Source organism: Colletes latitarsis, chromosome 9 (genome assembly GCF_051014445.1).
Source record: "Colletes latitarsis isolate SP2378_abdomen chromosome 9, iyColLati1, whole genome shotgun sequence".
Classification (NCBI taxonomy): domain Eukaryota; kingdom Metazoa; phylum Arthropoda; class Insecta; order Hymenoptera; family Colletidae; genus Colletes; species Colletes latitarsis.
In genome coordinates this window covers 31,577,345-31,596,493 of record NC_135142.1, presented here as the reverse complement: position 1 = coordinate 31,596,493, position 19,149 = coordinate 31,577,345, and the positions used below count along the sequence as shown (strand labels likewise).

Here is a 19,149-nt window from a genome sequence, read left to right as displayed (position 1 = left end):
AAACAGAACATAGTGTTAAAAGTATTCTTATTTCCTCGAGGTCTACATCTTGAAATGCATTCTGGTCCCGAAGACAGTTATATGTATACACGCTACAGTATAACACGCCTAACAAGGTGCGTCGGTTACAAAATAGAGATAAGAGCGTGCTAACGATGTAGTTATCTAGTGATATCGTCTATACGGACGATACTCCAAGTAATCGGAGTAAGTCATTCGCTTAAATGCCGATTACAGGAACCCCACGAGGTTGTATTAAAAATAAATTGTTTTTTCTCTTAATAACAGCAATAAACTCTCGCGAGATATTTAGTTTCGCGTTACATGAAACCAGAGCTTCTCGGGAAACAGACCTTGTGGTATGCTGAAAAATTATCGACACGCAAAATTACCAAATCTGTATCCCACAGAAACTTTTGAGTACATACTTATTTCTTTTTTTTTTTTTTTTTTTTCTTTTTTTTTCATTTAAATTTAATATTTGAATATACAGGCTCTTGCTCTTTACAATAGCCCGATTTGATAGAGTATACGTGCACCATTCACTTCCTAGGCTGCTGTATCATGATAGGACGCGAACAATGCATGGGGCGACAATCGTGAGTCGGTGTAGGTTTGTCATGGAAGACTTGTACAGCTTCTGGAGGAAAATCTGCATTTCCCCTTGCTGGAAATCCACTGATCATTATAGTCTTGGGTGGACTGAAATACAAACAAAACGAATAAAAACGCTGTTTATCGTTTGAAACCTTCATCCGTAAAAGCAATATTCTTTGTTACATTGTTATTATGGCACGTGTTTATTATTGGCTACAATCAGTTGTTATCTAAAAGATAACTCGCGTCTTTATCACAATTTATTTTTTTTTTTTTTATCTGACGATCGAACAAATACTTCATATTGGAAATTAATCGTAACTTTTTGATCGTATGCGTAGTTATCCTTGTGGTAAATTTCGAAATATCTGCGTAGTACGTACCTGTTCGACGGTTTACTCTCGCCCTCATCCTTGATCGGCTTTATTTCCTGTTCTTCTTTCGGCGTTTTATGTTGGGTAATCCTCATGCCGCCCGCTTTTACTGAACAGAAAACACAAACCATATGTTCCCATCGAAAACAATTAAACAAAAGGTTGGCCTTGAAATATCCAGACAGGTGCACACGACGTCACACGACGAATCGTGTAAACACATTAATCCTTTTTCGTTCCATCAACGAATATTACGATTTGTTTTATTACCTGCAGGCGGGTGGCCACCCTTAAGTTTGCACTTCTCTGAATTTGACATTTGTACGTCGTTCGACAGACCAAACTATGATTCAGCTGCTTTCCTCCACGGAACATACGTTTCGCTTGTTGCGCTGCAACACCAATCGCGCTGATTCTATGGCGGCCAGCGGTGCAATAAGTGAGCGACGGCAGTGGGGAGGCCGTCATTGAGACGTGCATATTCCTTTCGCCTTATCTCTGTATTGTATTATGTTTACATCCGTGTGAAACGCTAAGTCAAGCTTTTGCCTTCCCAGGAGGAATAATTCGTGCCGTTTTGGGGGGAATACGGTATGTAAAGTGTCTCCCCCTTCTCGTTTTAACATGCATCTACTTGGTGCACGATCGAACCACTAGATGGAGAAACTGCGACAGTGAAATCGCAGATAAGATATACGGCAGACTCACTGGCCAAAAATGCTGCCCAATCAAAATACACTAACGATTAACTTTCCTAAGATTTAGGACTCAACCGTGAAAGTTACGCATTCATATTTTTTGCAGAACTGGATCCGGACATCATTATGTCGTGGATATAAAAAAATATAAGGTATACTCGAGGAAAAGAACCTGACTCGTATACTTGATCTGCTATTGTAGAATTTACTATCCTAAACTATAGACAGAGATGCCAAAAAGGCACCGAAGGTGCTCTCTCACACTATGTCAGATCACGCGTACGTGAGCTCGTGGAGTTTCGGAAACCGGACAAAGGCAAAATGACGCATGCCCTCTTTCTCGATTCTCTGAAGTTGCCCGAAGTAATTTCGGACCGCCTCGTGGGAGTCGGGAGATAAAAATACAATAATAATGCGTAAAGTTTGTCGTGAAATAGTTCATTATCTCCGACGTTAGATGGCGCTTATTTTTCTACCTCGAACCCTCTGGTGGAAAAACGTCCAAGTTTGTCGTGAAATAGTTCGTTATCTTCGACGCTAGATAGCGCCTATTTTTCTACCTCCAACCCTCTGGTGGGAAATCGTCCAAGTTTGTCGTGAAATAGGTTGTCTTCTTCGACACTAGATGGCGCCTATTTCTCGACAAACTTGGACGTTTTTCCACCAGAGGGTTCGAGGTAGAAAAATGGGCGCCATCTAGCGTCGAAGATAGCAAACTATTTCACGACAAACTTTACGCATTATTATTGTATTTTTATCTCCCGACTCCCACGAGGCGGTCCGAAATTATTTTGAGCAGCTTAGAAATAATCGAGAAAGAGGGCATGTGTCAGTTTGCCTTTATCGACTTTCCGAAACTCTACGAGTTCACGTACGCGTGATCTGGTATGGTGAGTAGGGCACCGAGTGCTGAATCTGGCATCTCTGACTATAGAGGGAGCTCAAAATAATTGATGCATTACCTGAAATCGATAATGTAGTTCATTTGCCTTCGTAGAATATCCCTACCTTTTCTGCTGCATATGTGCAGGGGTCATTGTAGTTTGTATAATTCACCGCTAGTCGTCTGACGTTTGTCAGATATTGCGAACGTAATGACAATGTGGCAGTGACTATAGTAAACTGTGACACAGTGAAGACCGGTGTAGAGGTTATATTTCTCACTTTATAATTAATTATTGGAGTGTTTCCCAACTGTGAAATGATAATGCTTAATGTGAAATCGAGTAGGAAGTATTCCAAGTAATTCTTAATTACAGCTAGTATACAAAACGGAACCAACATGACATCGTTTTTAACCGACGTGCTGATCACAGCAAGTACGTATATACACAAATTCACGTAACGTATCCAAGTAAGATTAACGCGCGTAAGAAACGTATGAAATTGCCCGCGAAAATATAAATACGAATTAATTCACCTTTTTCCATTTGTATACGGATCGGAAATGTACAATTTAAAAATCCAAATTTCGAACGTATTGTTTTTCCAACTAGATAAATTCGAAAAGGTTAATTTAAACGAAAAGATAGAGGAAATACAAAAGGAAATAACAAAGCTAAAATATGATATCAAAGATTTTATGGACGATAATTATGTTGAGTTTGCATCGAAATTCACGCGGGATCAACATTTAGTAGCAAAAGGAGAAGAATTACTCGAAGAAATGAACGTGTTGCAAACGAGAATAGACGATGAGGTATTGGATCGTTGAATTTATGAATATTTTTAAATATATATTACGCAATACATAAGCAGTTTGTAACCATAATTTATTTACTTCAGATCAAAGTACAATTGTCCGGTTCTACGAAAGAACTGAAGACACTTTCGCAAGGTTTAAAAGAATCGAACATGATGTTGCAGCTCTCTAATCAGCTTTTAACTTTACACGAATGTATGAAGTCTATAAAAGATTACCAAGAAAAGAAACGGTACGTCGACGCGGCTAGAGCGTTAGGTAGTATGCAAACGATATTGTACAATCCGCAAAGCGATCTACGCGATCTCGACATTTATATGGCAATCGAGGCAGAATACATGAATCTCTTTACTTCGTTTTTATCGAACGCGTCCCTGCTGTTGCACGAACGAATCTGTTGGACCGGTGTCGAAGATAAAGACTCGAAGACCGTTACGTTAAGCGTCAAAAACGATTTTGACGATATGCAAGATTTGATTCAAGGGTTACACTACATTGACAACCTTTCGAATCATCTGCACGAATTCACGATCACGCTTATAGATCACGTGATCGATCCGATCATTAACGACGACTGTTCCGTGTATGTCATCGATGAAAAAATCTTCACGATCGAAATACTGAATAAAAAGAAATCGCCCAGTTTCAAAAGCGTGTTTTACAATCTGGAAATGTTATTTAAATTTCTCCATCAGCACTTTAATCTGATAATACACGATGACGAAACCTTCCTGAAACAAATACAACCGCACTTGCTCGATCGGCTGTCGGCGATGCTGACGGCCGATTGTATCTCACAAATTATTCCAACGTCCAGTGCGGATTTGAAAAACTTTGAACCTATCGTCAAGACGATCAACGACTTTCAGTATTTTTTAGTCGAAATAGGTACGAGATTTAAAAACATACTTTTGAAGTAATATACAAAGAGTTCGTATAACATATTCGGCGGTTTTCACGTTCCACGGGGATCCTGTATAATCGTACAATTGTTGTAGGCTTTATTACGGACGAACAGTTATTTCTCTCAGAATATACGAAAAATATTGACAAATTGTTCATTGATAGGATTTGTCAAGATTTATTGGCAAAAGCTCGAAATATTATGAAAAAAGACTTGCACGATTGCATTACGTATGAACCAGAGGCAAGTTCAAATTATCATAATTTAGTATAGTTACATAGATTGCAATCTTCGTTTAATCTTTTAGGGAGTGCCTGAGTGTTCAGAAGATTTTTGCAATAGTGAAATAAAAATAGACGCGAAATTAAGTGAGAATTCATTTCAATTTCCTAAATGTCAAATAAGGTAGTCTATATTTATTATATTCCACCAAAATAGATGTGAATGTTTTTAACATCGTATTTATTAAGGCTTCAAATTAAGTATTGAAAATACTGTCTACGCTGTATTTCAGCAAAAATGCGAAAGAAACGGTTGAGCTCGCGCGGAGTATTTTAGACGAGGCATGCAATACAGATTCCTGTGCCATTCGATTGTTTTATACATGCAGGAATGTTTTCGAAATGTATTCTGGATTAGTACCTGAACACCATCGAAAATTTTTAGAAACGATACCGCAACAAGTCGGTAAGAAACCCATAGACGCTATGATATAGGAAAGGCATTTTTAAAATATTTTAATTGACCGTATCATTGTTTAGCTGTATTCCATAATAATTGTATGTATCTTGCACACCACCTCCTCACATTGGGGCACGAGTATAGAGATAAGCTGCCGGAATCTATACAAAAGTATAATTTAACTTTCGCCGATCAAATATTAATATTACGAAACGTCGGATCAACATATTTCTTAGAACACATGAAATATCAGCGAAATATTATTTTTGATATTCTCAAAGAGTCCGGTTGGTAATATGTTAAATTTGTCAATAAATTAATTGTAATAATCATGAACGTTTAATAACATATAAGTGAAAAATTTTCATTTGGACTAAGGTCTATCTGCATTGGGTCAAGCTTCCGAGTTACAACCTAGTACTGAGCGCGCACTGAGGCAATGTATCAGACAATTGGAATTATTGAAAACAGTTTGGCTAGACGTATTACCTGTAAATGTGTATTGTAGAGCTGTAGGTCAGTTTTTATTTTACGATAAAATTTTACATAAATATCAATGTTTTAAATAACCATAATACTGATATACTTCAATACTTTAGGATGCATCATGAATTCCATGGTTGAAGATTTAATACTTAGAGTAATATCGGTTGAAGACATTCCTGTCGACGATGCAACCGAATTGGTGACATTATTTGATATGATTGTTAAACGTGCACCAATAATATTTCCGGTAAGTTTATATCGATAAAAGTATATGATTTCATACGCTAAATATTTTTATTTAAAGCTAATTTATATAAAAAAAAGAGAGAAATTACAGTAACAGATATACTTATTAATTGTCGTGGCAAAAACTTGACCTGGCAGAAAGTCCACGAGTTATGCCTGTAAAATTAAACTAGAATAACATTATTACCTTTTAATGATAATTTTAAATAAATGTCAAAAATGTTATGTTTTTCAGGATCCCCGGAAAATCCATGAACATGTACGCAAATGGGAAAAATTTTTGGAGTTGATTAAAGTATTGGGCGCATCGCTGAAAGAAATTGAAATTAGATGGGGAGGCGGTAAAGGACCACTCGCGCGCGAATTTACAGCTTCTCAGGTTAAACAGTTAATTAGAGCACTATTTCAAAATACTGAACGAAGATCCAATCTGTTATCTTCTATAAAATAATACAGCAAGTCCTCAATTTATGCAGTTAATTCATTCTAGAGCTGTTCACGTATATTATAGGGAGGAAAGAAAAATCAGTCCGGGATTAATAATAATACATCGTAGGTAAGGAACATGTGGGTAGTGTCGAGTAATGTTTGTTTAGTCATAGTCCCCACGGAGGTTGATTAAAACGTATGACCCAGTAGATTCCGTATACAATGTTCGTTAGAAAAGTAAATTAAAATTAAAACCCATACGTGCTCTTTCACGAAAAGAAAACTTTATTTCATATGTGAATACATAAACACATACAAAATACGCACAAGTACATAACTGGGGGCACAACCGCGTATCTACGAACCTGCTTAATTCGAGGACTCGCTGTATAAAACGAAACAAATATATAACATGGACTGAATTTTCTGCATTTATTATTATACCGATCATTAACATTTTAACTGCCGCGTGTGCTTTACGATACGTGTACGATTTTCGACCACCAACAGTTAAAATGTTAATATTAATGGTATAATTGATATGAAAAATAATAATACTATTCAATTTTTGTATATCGTATTAATTACATATTACCTAAATATAATGTTAATATTAGAATACCCTCTACTTACGATTTTTACCATTTACTTGTAAACTTATACTTTAATACTTACGTTAAAGTTCCATGTATTGTTGAAAACAACATATTTTCAAATGATTATATTTTTAATAGAGCGTAAATAATTAAAAATTGTAATTTACAGACTCTCCAATAACAAAAATAAATTTTGAATAGCATCGTAACGACGACTGCATACGCTTTATAATTATCGTGAAAAAATCTTCCGACATTTGTTCCTGATTTGAAAAAGAAACCAGTGAATATCGTAAACTTTAAGAAAGTAGGCAAGCAGACAGGCAGGCAGGCAGGCAGGCAGGGTGGCGGGCAGTAGTGAGAGCAAATCATTTAATAGATTTCCAATTCCATATCATTTACAGCAATGGCAAACATTATTACCATAATTTTAGTATTTTTCATTTGAGTATCCACAGTGATAAACGCTCAAAAATTTCCAAATGCAATACTATCTCTGCACATATATTTCAAGGCCATACTTTAGATCATATGTAATGAATTAATTTTGCAGCTCTTTAATCTTGATTTCACATGGTGTATAAAAGTTCTTAAGGCAAAGCTGCACAATTAAGTATATACGAGCAGTAGTGTGCATTTGGCTAAAATTGCGCAAATTTTCCTCATTTCATTTCCTTTTTAAAAATGAAATTATTACTATTCATTAAACAATAAGTACGTCCATAATAGATGATATAAAAGTATCGACCATTATATTGGAACCCCCATAGAACACAGTAAACATTAAAAGAAACAGAAGATACAGAAAGGGCATAAGTTGTAGAAGAATGTTATCTTAGATCTTTTTTATATGGTATGTCAAACTTTTCTTTTATAAAAAGAAACTTAAAAGAAGTATAAAAAAATACATATAAAAAACTTATTCAATATTATAAAACATATAATACCCCAAATTCAAAGAAGGCAAAAGACACTCGTATAAGTTCATTTTAGACTAAGATCGTATGGCTTGCTGATTCAAATCTTTTTCGTAATTTGTTTCATCTGTCTTTCATTCATTGTATATAAAGTTTGTAATAACACGTCTCTATGAATAATGAGTAATGTTCTGAAAATGATTACAAACTGTGGAACTAAATTATACTATATAAATGGTATTGCACAACTTAATCTGCAATGGTAGTTCTTGTCTATATACAGGTCGCTGCGTAGATTGGATAGAAATGTAGTCACCAGGGCGGGTAGCTGATTGGCCCGCAGTTCAGATTGGCAATGCAGTGTAGATCTTTTATGTGCATTCACGAAGATGACGATGACTGTGAACATGGAAGTGCAAAATAGGATGTCACATTACTTTCGCCTTCGTCTGGCGGATAATTCTCATTAACTGAGAGTACATTTCTAATTGCATGATACGTCCGTACATGCAACAAATTTATTCAGCATCGATCTTTGATGCCAATATCATGCAACAAATGATTTTTCTCTACATGTGTATATTTTGCACGCTAATGTCACCATAGGTCCAAACAAATATATTAAAACTTAATTATTCGTACATGTAATTATCGAAAATTCCTTAACATAATTTGCTGTTTATATTTCAGCCTGTAACATTTTTCTGCCAAACATTACAAAATAAGTTGATTACTTAGTCCAGACCGATACTTCTGTATTTTTTATACAGAGCTCTTTTATTTTAAAAGATGCAATCGGTTGTTTTCTAAAGAACTCTTGTCGCATGTAGTATGAATAAAAAAAACGGATTACTCGATGCCTTCTACCAATAATAGAAACAAACTGATTGTTGCTATGTATGTTGGTCTGTTTAACAAGCGAATTAAATTCACTGGTCTTGTGTATATGTGTAGAATAATGTAAAATCATTTTACAAGGACTGGTATCATTAGTACCTGCCACGAGCAGCCGGAGAACGACTTCGATACCTCGATGTGCCAGTGCCTTTGTTGGTATAATAATCAGCATTGGATTCTCCGCTATTATAGACATTTTGTGTATATCCTTCTCGAGTAACATAACCGCCAGCGCGATTGGTCATATAATCTTCTCCGTAGTAGTCTCTACCTCTACTTCCACCACCCTTGCCTGCGTAGTAACCTCCATAATCTGCATATGCATTATTTCCTCTGTAACCCAGCGCAGTGGAGACTGCAGAACCATAGCCCCTACTCGCAGCACCTCGACTTCCTCTGAATCCTCCCATACCAGCCCTGCCTCCACCGCGACCTTTACCTCGTGAAATTTCCACTCTCAACTTGGCACCCATTATTTCTGTGCCATTCATACTGCTACACGCAAGCTCCGCTTCGTTCATATTTAGAAATTCGATAAAGGCAAAACCCGGCGGGTTGAAAGCAACCCAAACTTTGTTTAGCTTCCCATACTTTTCAAACTCTGTCTGGAGATCTTCCTTCTTGATGCTCTCATTAAGTCCGCCGACGTAAACCCGTGTATATCCCTCTGGTGTCATGTTTTGCCTAAAAATTGTAGTTCAAATATATATAAACCGATTTTCGTATTTGAAAAAATAACGAAAACAAATCGAACAAAGACAGCACGAACAATTATTTCCGATCTGCGGTTCACTTTTATCTTCACGTAAAGACGATTAATAACGTAGGAACACAACAGATTACGATAATAGCTTTTCGCAATGGTTTCTTTGTAAACTGTGAAATAGATCTTGAACGCCAGAAAATCAAGTGCTTGCGCGCCAATGATTTTGATAATAGTTATTATCCACACGGCACTAGACTTACTTGTATTTTAGTTCCCTTCGAAATTTTCGTTTCTCAATTAAACTGTTTGAGAAATTCAGCAGGAAAAAGGATATCCAGTACGCCGTTAGTACGATACAATCGATAGGCGAGGATCAACCGGGGTTCACAGTGCACAGAAACTACATCCGACGTCTTGGCGTCTCCAACCCAGACGCCAAAAGCTCATACGGTCTGCTCGGTTAAATTGTTCCGCTTCAAAGGAATACTACGAAGAAACAACTTTTTCCACTCGGTATATTCATCGATTAAGAGTTTAACAACTACCGCCAACAAAGGCTAAACGAAACTCTTAATCGTAGAAACGAATTAAATTAAAGAAACCTTTATCTCATTATATTTCGTTCCTATATTACGATTCGTTCGAGCAGACCGTACCCATGAACGTGTTTATCCTTCGAAATTAATTTGACCAAAAACAACGTAAATGGAATGCATAAAATAATGAGCGATTAAATGCTTAAACAGATTTTGTATTTTTAAAGGAATTTTGTTCGCCCAACAGATACTATACTTTATATCGATAAAAATACTTTCAGTAATCGCATCTACCAAACTGATCGCCGGTTTCTCTTACTGATTAAATGAGACCAAACTGGTACAAGCAATATGCATTTCTAACGCCTAATTTAAATGTCTGTGGTCGCATTTATATTGGATTAAATTTTTCTAATAAGTCAAAATAAACGATACACTTTGAAATATATGTTCCATGATACAATATAATAGTATTTTATACCGTTAAATTGGATAGTTCAGTGACCGTCGCAAAGTGACGTGCGTATGTATGGTTACATGATACATCAAATGTAGTAGAATCGACAATGCAGTTTCACGAAGATGGCAGTTCAAACGAATGATATTGGCAATGCCATTTCTATAATGGTGCTTTCGATAACGGAAATGAACTAAATAAATCGTTAAATTTAACTTCTTTATATTGATATGACAATAGTTACACAACAAATGGAAATTACTTGACCTTAGTGAGTCTAAGGGTATTTGAATTAATTTGTCAAAAATTGTTACGTTTTCGTTTCCATTTGAGGAAGACGTGATCAAAATGTCAGAGTTAATCAGAATGCAACGATACGACATTCTTATTCAAGAAATAGAAGGCATAGATGATTATTTGGGCCCGACTTTTCGGTACGTACACGTAACGTAAAACTTACCCTTTGCCGATGGTTTCGTTAAAAGACGCGCTCCCCGAAACTACCCCTTCACGCAGATGCAACCCTTACCATACATATGCGCACTGGAAGGGTGAAAAACGGGGGTGGATGTCCCTGTAGTAAGATAAAGAAAAATTGAATTAGGGTTGTACCATGTCAAGATTGTTAACTAGCCAAGTTGACAATCTACTGTCAAATATGGTACCAAAACATGAATACTTGTTATTTGAAATAGAATCTACAGATACTAATAGTATAGGTCTTGTTTTCAGGTATTATTCTTGTAAATATTTCTTCCAAAGAAAGACAGTTTTTAAATAAAAAGAAACAGCAATCAATGTAAACATTCTTACTTTTGATTCTTTCTCTTTTTAGAGCAATTTATGATGGCCATGAACATCAAAAATTTATGGAGAAGCTCGATGAGCGTATCAAAGCACATGACAAAGATATTGAAAGAATGTGTAATCATCATTATCAAGGTTTCATCGATTCGATCCGGGAACTGTTACAAGTTCGTTCTCAAGCACAACAACTCAATGTTAGCATACTTTCAAGTCTAATTATTATGTAAGATGAAAGAATACAATCTAATAGAGTTTAATCATTTTGTTTGCAGGCTGAAATATTGGAACTTGATAAACGTATCACTGCTACTTCCACCAAAGTAATAGAGAAAGGAGAAGAGCTTGTTAAAGCACGCAAAGTAGAAAGTAATATGGCTGCAGCTGTAGATAGCCTTACCATGTGTCTTCCTGTTTTAGCTGCCTATGCAAAATTACAGAAACAGTTGAAAGACAAACGTTATTATCCAGCATTAAAAACATTGGAGCAACTAGAACATCATGATTTACCAAAAGTAACAAATTATAGATTTTCTTCGCAAATTACTCAACAAATTCCACAGTGAGTAACACTATAAGATAAAACAATATTTATTTTTACAGCAGAATGTAACTAAAAAGTAAATTGTACAGAAATATTAAGTCGAATGACTGATAGATTACAATGATTTTAGACTCCGCGAAAATATAAAGGATGCTTCCATGTCTGATTTAAGAGACTTTTTAGAAAATATTAGAAAGTATTCACCAAAAATCGGCGAAGTTGCTATGAGACATGTGAGTACAATTAAAAAATAAACAATTTAATAGATACATTTCTGCATAATTGGTACATTGTATGAATTTTACATTAGACACAGGAACAATTAATTATCGAAGCCGAGATTATCGGTCGTAAAAAGAAAAGAACAAACGCTAGAAATTCTTTGTCGAACGAAGGCGAAGAAGAATTAAGTGCTCAGGACTTAATGGATTTCAGTCCAGTATATCGTTGTATGCATATTTATACTGTACTTCGTGAAGGGGAAACGTTCAAAGCATACTACAGACAGCAGAGAAAGCAGCAAGCTAGACTAGTTTTGCAGTCGCCTATTAATATGGTACATATTGTTATTCAAAGACATGATCTTATTATGTTTCATATTTAAATTTTTGTTTCATATTTTTAGCACGAGAGTATAACTGGTTATCAAACTTATCTACAAGGCATTATGGGGTTCTTTGTAGTAGAAGATCATATTTTAAACACAGGTAATGGTTTAGCTACACGATCTTATTTGGACGAGTTGTGGACTATGGCGCTATCTAACATAGTAAATGCATTACGCACTCACTCTGTAAGTTATAATAATGCACAAGTAGTATTCTTTTTTCTTCAATAAAATAATAATTTTTTTAGGCATATTGTACAGATGCAGTGCTTATCCTAAAAATAAAAAATCTTATAATGTTGTTTAACACAACTTTAAGAGTAAGCAGTCTGATATATTGTAAAGTAATTATTGATGCCATAAATATGTTTCTTATTACTTTCTTCTTGTGCAGAATTATGGGTATTCTATAGGGCAACTTTGTAACTTATTACTAGAAATTCGAGTACATTATAACGAAGTCTTAATGCAACATTGGGTTCAAGTGTTTAGAGATATTTTGGACGAAGATAGTTTTTTACCAATTCAGGTATGTTTCCGTATCTACAGTAGTGCCCACATAAATGACCGCGGCCGGTCCCGAGCGTGGTCACTTAAATGGGCACTACCGTATCTATTTGATTTTATATCTTATGCGTATTTCTATCTTTTAGGTGACCACGCAAAAAGAATATGATGATGTCCTTGACTTATTTCCTTATCACGATGAGGAATTAGAAAGAACAGAATTTCCAAAAAAATTTCCGTTCTCAGATATGGTACCAAAAGTTTATCAGCAAGTTAAGGAATTCATCTATGCTTGTTTAAAATTTTCAGACGATCTAAATTTCACACAAACGGAGATAGATGAAATGATTTGTAAATCAACGAATTTATTATTGACAAGGACATTTAGTGGATGTTTATCGTCTTTATTTCGGAAGCCATCGTTGGCACTTTTACAAGTAGTCCAAATTATAATAAATACAGGCTACCTCGAAAAATCCACAAAATATTTAGAAGAATTCGTGACTAATATCACAGGGTAAGAATTAAATAAATTATTAATAACCAACAAATAATACTCTGCATGAATTTTTCAGAACACCGCATGAGGGGCAATTGAGTTGTATGGGCGTAGAATCAGCTATGTTTAGAGTCGCGAGAGACGATGCCGAAAAACAAATTTGCGATAAATTAACGAATAAACTGGACGAGTTTTTAGAGTTGGAAAATTATGACTGGAACTTGGCAGAACCTCAAGGACATGCATCCGGTTTTATTACTGATCTCATAGCATTCTTGCAAAGTACTTTCACTTGTTTTACCAATTTACCTGTACGTCTTCCATGTTCGATTAAAAACATTTTGCATCGAGTAACTTAACGTTTAATAATTAAAGGAGGTATATATATATTTTTTTTTTAGGAAGAAGTTGCACAAGTTGCGTGTAAAGCCGCTTGTTCTCACATAGCGAAAGCTATATTAGGTATATTAATTAGCGAAGACGTGAAACAAATATCTATGGGTGCTCTTCAACAAGTCAATTTAGATACAATACAATGTGAACGTACGTGACACTTTTATTTTTAAATGAGATATACAATATATGGTTACAAAATATTTCTGATTGTAACGAACTAATCGAACATAAGTGAGAAAGATACTTTTAACTTTTAGAATTTGCAGCCTCGGAACCTGTAGTTGGTTTGCCCGAAGGAACCTTGCTTCAATATTTTGCACAATTAAGACAATTACTAGACTTATTTATGAGTTGGGACTGGCCTACTTATTTTCATGACTATGGTCATGAATCAAGTAAATATATTCTGGTAACTCCGAACATGGCTGTACTTTTATTAGAGAAGTATGTACCATGCCTTCTTTCATTTGGTATATTAATCGATATATATCGATATCTACATTTTAGTGACGTGTATACTTATAGGTTAAAGGAGTCCGATAAAAAAACAGTATTTTCTGTGCTAAAGAAAAGCGAACGGGATAAGAAAAAGCTTCTGGAAACCGTACTGAAACAACTACGCCAACTGGCACAAACTACTCAGCAATAAATGAAACGAAGTCAATTTGTATATACCTCAAGAGAGATTGTAAATACATAATTTTTAATATATACGCTGCAAGCATAATTCTTTAGAAACCTATTATTGCAATAAAATGGCTATAAAAAAAATTGCATTAATCGATCGCGTTACAACTCCATTATATTGTCATGATACAACGATTGTTAAAATAGCAATTCCATGCCGCGTTACGAGACACGTGATGTACATTTCATTGTGTTCATGTTCATGTAGTATTAACTTTTCGATGTTTAATTACATTGCAATCGCCCAATTCTCTTGTTTATCTATTTAATCATTTCGCGCGATATTGAATTCCAGGCAATTGAATATAATACATCATGTAAGTTCCCATACACTTATTATTTTGCTTCCTCCTAAATTGGTATTGTTATATTACATGTAAATGAGTTACATATCGTACAATAACTGTATAATGGATAAAGTATGACGTATGAAGTCCCAATTCCTAAGTCTTACGGGTGCAATTATCTTCGGAATGAAATACAAAAAAAAAGTTCATTGTAATTTTCCACTCTGAAGTTATCCGAATTTTCAAATCGATTTAATGACATTGAACATTCATACCGAAATATAAAGTAAATACATACGCAGATAGGTATTATATTAAGAATAATAAAATAGATTAAATACAAATCAACAATAATTCCTGTAAAATAATACCAAGTGCTTAATGCTTGATTCATGAATTAATTCGATAAGTATTTAATAGAGATAAAACAAATTAATAATATGCATATATAGACCAATTTACGATGCATGTGGCACAATTTAATTGATGATGTATAGCGAGTCAGAACTAATTCTCATCACTGTCAGGCCCCACATCGTCAGGTAAACAGAAATACTTATTGGAAAATATGAAATCCTGAAAAAAAATTACTTAGAATTTTTGACAAAAATTTTATTTTAAACTGTTTTCACTTACTGGAACTGGTTCATCCCTTGCCTTTGGCATCTTGCTGACATCATCTTTTTCTTTATCTTTTCGGTCTCTGCAAACGTAAGTGTTAAAAAAACATATACTTTTGCACAACAAAATTAATAGAATGCTCGATACCTATCTGGACCACGAGTTTCGTTGAGTCTTTGAGGAGTTCTTACAGCCGGTAGTCCAGGACGAGAAGCGGGTTGACTTCGAGAATCTGCATATTGTTCTAAGTTATAAAAGTAGTTATATCGTGTAGATATTATGAATTGATGCAAGTATTTTTATTTATGGTCTAAACTAAATAATTTACCGGTATGAGCGAACTGACTTCGCGGCGGCAATACTTCGTTTCGTCGACTTTTGTCCTCATCCATCCGCCAAGTTGGTCGGCTTCGTTGCTCTTTATCTTTTTCATCACGCCCTTCCTATCAAGAATATCATACATTTAATAAAATATATAGATATCTGTCATGGTACAAACTTTTACACTACAAACTTACTCCATTGCGTTTGACCCAAGTACCTTCCTTACCGCGTTTTTCGGAATCCCTGAAAAGAAAATATCGTTAATATTTTGAACTACAGTAGTGCCCGCTTAAGTGACCACGCTTGGGACCGGCCGCGGTCACTTATGCGGGCATGGTTATTTCTCAGAATTCAACGGTGATAAGGACGGAGGGTAAGTGCGAGTGAGATACAATAGTTGGCACCCGAAACTGGCTTCCAAGAGAATTGGTGGGAATAACCGCGGACACTTAAGTGGGCACTATTGTAATTCTACTCAACAAAAATGGGTAAAATGATTGTCTAGATACAAATTGAGAATAATAATCGTAATTATATAATCTCTATTGTTTAAACATTTAAACAGTTTCTTCTTTGTCCATACCCATCTTCTCTGGATTTTGATTCTGCGTATGATTTTGCTAGACGTTCTTCTATTTCTCTTTCTCTGACAGTGGTATCTACAGGTTTTGCAGCACCAAATATATTTGTTGATGACGTATGTGCAGGAGCAGCAGATTGCTCTTCTTTTACAGCAATTGGCTCAATAGGTTTTGTTCGAGGCGTTAGATTTAGCTTCGGTCTAGTCTTTGATTCGGCTAGAATTAAAAATTTTTTTTAGTAGAAATTTGTTATTGTAATATGCTGTTCTAGCTATGGTATAAATAAATGTTACTTACGTTTACTGTCTAGACTGGATTTTTCTGATCTACGCAGAGCATCTCTCTCTTTGTCTCTGTTCCAATCGGAATCTCCATAATTACGGCGCGGCCCAAAACTGCCCCCTTTATCTCCATTTCTGTCTCGACTACCCCTATCATAACGACTACCACCCCACTCCCTGTCTCTGTCTCTCTCTCTATCATCATCTCTGAAACCACCTCTGTCTCTAAATGCTGGTCTTCCTCTATCACTATTTTCACGCCATGCACCGGGCTTGTTCTCATGCTCAGGAGCTAAACAATAAACACATTAATTTTATCATTATTTTCGATAAAAATATTTTCAACAGATATTTAAATTTAATTTAATACCCTCGCGATCATCTCGTCTGTCCCTGTCCCTGTTATCATATCGGCTTCGATATGATGTGTCACCCTCTGCAGGCGCATTTTCATCTCGTGTACCGCTTCTCCAATCTCCAGATGTACGTTCAACGTCATCATAATTATCTCTTCGATTATCTCTGCCCATACGTCCACCACGACGATCATCGGTAATGCTATTTGAAACATCGATTCGTACTCTCCTTGCTTTCATCGGCTACGAGTAACACAATTTATACATAGTTTGGTATTATCTTCGTTGAAAAGTTATCAAGTAAATGCATCATATTCTATCATAAAACCCCGAACATACCGTGTTGGATAAATTAAGAGCGTCGATTAAACTTTGACGATCTTCAAATTCAACATATCCAAATCCCTTGAGTTTATTAGTATCTTTCGGCAGACGTATGTTAGAAATCTGAACAATAACAATAATACAAACTAGTGTAACTACCAAGTACTCCAATTATACATTGATTTAACAAACTGACCTTCATGCCTGTGAAAAACTCTGTCAGATATACTTCATCCACTTCATAAGGTAAATTGGAAAGATACGCTACATAAGGTGGATTAGTAGGAACATCGTCATCGGTACCGCGAGGATCTCGTGCAGCTCTTGGAGCTGTAGGTAGAATTACTGGTTCTTTGCTGCTTCTTGATGTAAATCCTTCTGCCACGTAACATTGGCCAATATGTATATTTTAGAGTGTACTTACAACATAAATTAATAGTGATGTGCATTTTAAATATATTTTTAGATATATTGACATATAGGATTTCTTACTAAAAACGCATGATTTTAATATCTGTATTATAAAAATTTGTAAGCGACGCTTGTACTTTACTTAAAATAGCAAAGATATTAGCCTTCTGCATACTATGTCAAAGTCACTTTTGACTCGCCATTTCGAGACACACACAGTGACAAAGTATGTTTTATTCTTCTGCTATTCTTGTTATTTTTTTTTACTTTTTCTGTTATTTTCGTTTTTACTGTTTTATTGTTTGATACTGAACTAAAAATACAAGATTACAGGACATATTTGACAAACTACTGCACCTAATGTTACTAATATACAAGTTCCAATTCTTTTGTGGTAACATTTGTTAGTAAGTAAAAGCAGATACATGGAAACAATGGCAGATTGTTTGCACATATTTATCAGCAAAGAATTATTCATATCATTATTTTCTACACAAATAAGAATATTTGTGAATATTATAAAAGACATGTTTGTAATAGGTACAAGCTTGTACAACTACATGTAATATGTGTATAAACGAATAAATATCATTTGTTCTATAAATCATGATGTTGCTATTCTTTCATATACAACATCAAAAATTGGAATGTAATTTGCCATAGATTCAATAGTGGTAATATATCTATGAGAATCTAAGGCTCTAGCAACTGTCACTGTGTTGATATGGTATCTGAAAACAACTCAAGCAATGTAAATATAGAGGAGAGTCAGAAATGATTCCAGTATAAGACTCTAAACTGCAGCAGTTGGAGGATTAAGGTGACCTGTTTCTTATAAAATACCCTGTATATAAATTTATTCACTAAGATGTACAGAATTAAAGATTATTACAAGAATAAAAAATTCAAATTTTGTTTTACCATGATCTTCTTCCATTTCATCAGCCCAGCTCAATGGTTTCACTGGCACAGCGGGTGTTGCACCCCCATCAGCCAGAAATGACATTAAATCTACAGTTGTACACTTCTTCTTCTTCCCTTTCTTGCCTGAGGGAAATAAACATAGGTAAATACCAATATTCTTCGAAGAGCTTTTTAACGACGGTGCAATATTGAAAGCATGCTGCAGTTTGCAAGTTTGGTTATGTTGCGAAAAATGGAAAAAACGTATCAACACCAACGATTCTACTGTTGATAACACGTATGCATGAACAAAATGTTAAGCCTTTAATTCTATCTTTAGAAAAAATTTACCTGAAGACATGATTGCAGCTTGAATTTAAGGCAATGTAAATCAAGTCCGCGTTCTGATGGACCGCACGACCAACCTCAGGATCCATAAGGCATGAAACACGTTTTAGAAAGATGCATGTCGGCCAACATTGTACATTGCAAATTTGCGAGGAAAGAAAAAGTAAACGTATATGCTTATTTAGCGAATATCTTACGTAAACGAATTATATAAGTAAATGTATACTCTATTCGACGATGGTAGTTAAAAATAACTTTGCATTTTTATTATCAAACAATAATTTTAAAAAGTTGATCGAATTCTTCCGAATGGGTTAATACTAAAATACTACCTCGATACTAGAAAATTATAAGAATTTAGTCAATAAATAAATGGGCGCGCGAAATAATATTATAATTGTAGAAATTTCAACATTTTACTCGGAAAATGAATTCATGGTTAC

At 35.1% G+C, this 19,149-nt stretch overlaps 5 protein-coding genes across 11 annotated transcripts; 2 read left to right on the top strand and 3 right to left on the bottom strand.

Moving 5' to 3' along the window:
- Positions 1–10: 10 nt before the first annotated feature.
- Positions 11–1,535, bottom strand: LOC143345401 (death-associated protein 1). Its single transcript, XM_076772488.1, has 3 exons — positions 1,242–1,535; positions 981–1,080; positions 11–702 (listed from the first exon to the last, which is right to left on the bottom strand). Exons 1-3 carry the CDS (start codon positions 1,288–1,290, stop codon positions 543–545), a joined length of 309 nt encoding a protein of 102 aa, XP_076628603.1. The 5' UTR covers positions 1,291–1,535; the 3' UTR covers positions 11–542.
- Positions 1,536–2,735: 1,200 nt separating this feature from the next.
- Zw10 (Zeste-white 10 kinetochore protein) lies at positions 2,736–6,901 on the top strand. Of its 2 annotated transcripts, none has more exons than XM_076772502.1 (10): positions 2,736–2,988; positions 3,166–3,368; positions 3,455–4,259; positions 4,370–4,518; positions 4,583–4,680; positions 4,790–4,962; positions 5,037–5,243; positions 5,335–5,472; positions 5,556–5,689; positions 5,924–6,901. In XM_076772502.1, the coding sequence occupies exons 1-10, from the start codon at positions 2,952–2,954 to the stop codon at positions 6,137–6,139; spliced, it is 2,160 nt and encodes a 719-aa protein (XP_076628617.1). In that variant the 5' UTR covers positions 2,736–2,951; the 3' UTR covers positions 6,140–6,901. The 2 variants fall into 2 exon arrangements, with proteins under 2 accessions (XP_076628617.1, XP_076628616.1); XM_076772501.1 differs by having other exon boundaries at positions 4,370–4,522; positions 4,587–4,680; positions 5,924–6,900.
- A 170-nt stretch (positions 6,902–7,071) lies between these two features.
- On the bottom strand, positions 7,072–9,651 carry Rsf1 (Repressor splicing factor 1). Its single transcript, XM_076772503.1, has 3 exons — positions 9,494–9,651; positions 8,627–9,211; positions 7,072–8,029 (listed from the first exon to the last, which is right to left on the bottom strand). Exons 2-3 carry the CDS (start codon positions 9,202–9,204, stop codon positions 8,002–8,004), a joined length of 606 nt encoding a protein of 201 aa, XP_076628618.1. The 5' UTR covers positions 9,205–9,211; positions 9,494–9,651; the 3' UTR covers positions 7,072–8,001.
- A 668-nt stretch (positions 9,652–10,319) lies between these two features.
- Sec15 (exocyst complex component Sec15) lies at positions 10,320–14,248 on the top strand. 4 transcript variants are annotated; one of them, XM_076773179.1, is made up of 13 exons: positions 10,320–10,660; positions 11,062–11,227; positions 11,306–11,592; positions 11,705–11,807; positions 11,885–12,130; positions 12,200–12,367; positions 12,430–12,501; positions 12,576–12,710; positions 12,835–13,205; positions 13,264–13,498; positions 13,589–13,730; positions 13,841–14,027; positions 14,109–14,248. In XM_076773179.1, the coding sequence occupies exons 1-13, from the start codon at positions 10,575–10,577 to the stop codon at positions 14,230–14,232; spliced, it is 2,322 nt and encodes a 773-aa protein (XP_076629294.1). In that variant the 5' UTR covers positions 10,320–10,574; the 3' UTR covers positions 14,233–14,248. The 4 variants fall into 4 exon arrangements, with proteins under 4 accessions (XP_076629294.1, XP_076629292.1, XP_076629293.1 ...); XM_076773178.1 differs by lacking the exon at positions 10,320–10,660 and adding an exon at positions 10,784–10,958; XM_076773177.1 differs by having other exon boundaries at positions 13,841–14,232.
- Eif4b (eukaryotic translation initiation factor 4B) lies at positions 13,726–18,924 on the bottom strand. 3 transcript variants are annotated; one of them, XM_076773181.1, is made up of 12 exons: positions 18,710–18,924; positions 18,377–18,502; positions 17,241–17,422; positions 17,060–17,167; positions 16,735–16,963; positions 16,381–16,656; positions 16,086–16,299; positions 15,697–15,745; positions 15,507–15,621; positions 15,326–15,422; positions 15,194–15,260; positions 13,726–15,133 (listed from the first exon to the last, which is right to left on the bottom strand). In XM_076773181.1, exons 1-12 carry the CDS (start codon positions 18,717–18,719, stop codon positions 15,065–15,067), a joined length of 1,542 nt encoding a protein of 513 aa, XP_076629296.1. In that variant the 5' UTR covers positions 18,720–18,924; the 3' UTR covers positions 13,726–15,064. The 3 variants fall into 3 exon arrangements, with proteins under 3 accessions (XP_076629296.1, XP_076629298.1, XP_076629297.1); XM_076773183.1 differs by having other exon boundaries at positions 15,326–15,410; XM_076773182.1 differs by having other exon boundaries at positions 17,241–17,419.
- Between the last annotated feature and the right edge of the window lie 225 nt (positions 18,925–19,149).

What these genes read in the sequence shown, in the direction of transcription:
- LOC143345401 (XM_076772488.1), bottom strand. Translation starts at nt 1,290, where the DNA reads ATGTCAAATTCAGAGAAGTGCAAACTTAAGGGTGGCCACCCGCCTGCA. An exon ending in GGGTGGCCACCCGCCTGCAG is followed by an intron (nt 1,081 to 1,241) that starts GTAATAAAACAA and finishes TTTTCTGTTCAG; the next exon opens with TAAAAGCGGGCGGCATGAGG. An exon ending in GAGAGTAAACCGTCGAACAG is followed by an intron (nt 703 to 980) that starts GTACGTACTACG and finishes TTTGTATTTCAG; the next exon opens with TCCACCCAAGACTATAATGA.
- Zw10 (XM_076772502.1), top strand. Translation starts at nt 2,952, where the DNA reads ATGACATCGTTTTTAACCGACGTGCTGATCACAGCAA. An exon ending in AAACGAGAATAGACGATGAG is followed by an intron (nt 3,369 to 3,454) that starts GTATTGGATCGT and finishes TATTTACTTCAG; the next exon opens with ATCAAAGTACAATTGTCCGG. An exon ending in TGTGTATTGTAGAGCTGTAG is followed by an intron (nt 5,473 to 5,555) that starts GTCAGTTTTTAT and finishes TCAATACTTTAG; the next exon opens with GATGCATCATGAATTCCATG.
- Rsf1 (XM_076772503.1), bottom strand. Translation starts at nt 9,204, where the DNA reads ATGACACCAGAGGGATATACACGGGTTTACGTCGGCGGACTTAATGAG. An exon ending in TCTCCGGCTGCTCGTGGCAG is followed by an intron (nt 8,030 to 8,626) that starts GTACTAATGATA and finishes CCATGTTCACAG; the next exon opens with TCATCGTCATCTTCGTGAAT.
- Sec15 (XM_076773176.1), top strand. Translation starts at nt 10,840, where the DNA reads ATGTCAAGATTGTTAACTAGCCAAGTTGACAATCTACTGTCAAATATG. An exon ending in CTCAAGCACAACAACTCAAT is followed by an intron (nt 11,228 to 11,305) that starts GTTAGCATACTT and finishes TTTTGTTTGCAG; the next exon opens with GCTGAAATATTGGAACTTGA. An exon ending in TGCAGTCGCCTATTAATATG is followed by an intron (nt 12,131 to 12,199) that starts GTACATATTGTT and finishes TCATATTTTTAG; the next exon opens with CACGAGAGTATAACTGGTTA.
- Eif4b (XM_076773181.1), bottom strand. An exon ending in CAGACGAGATGATCGCGAGG is followed by an intron (nt 16,657 to 16,734) that starts GTATTAAATTAA and finishes TTTATTGTTTAG; the next exon opens with CTCCTGAGCATGAGAACAAG. An exon ending in CTTGGGTCAAACGCAATGGA is followed by an intron (nt 15,622 to 15,696) that starts GTAAGTTTGTAG and finishes TATTCTTGATAG; the next exon opens with GAAGGGCGTGATGAAAAAGA.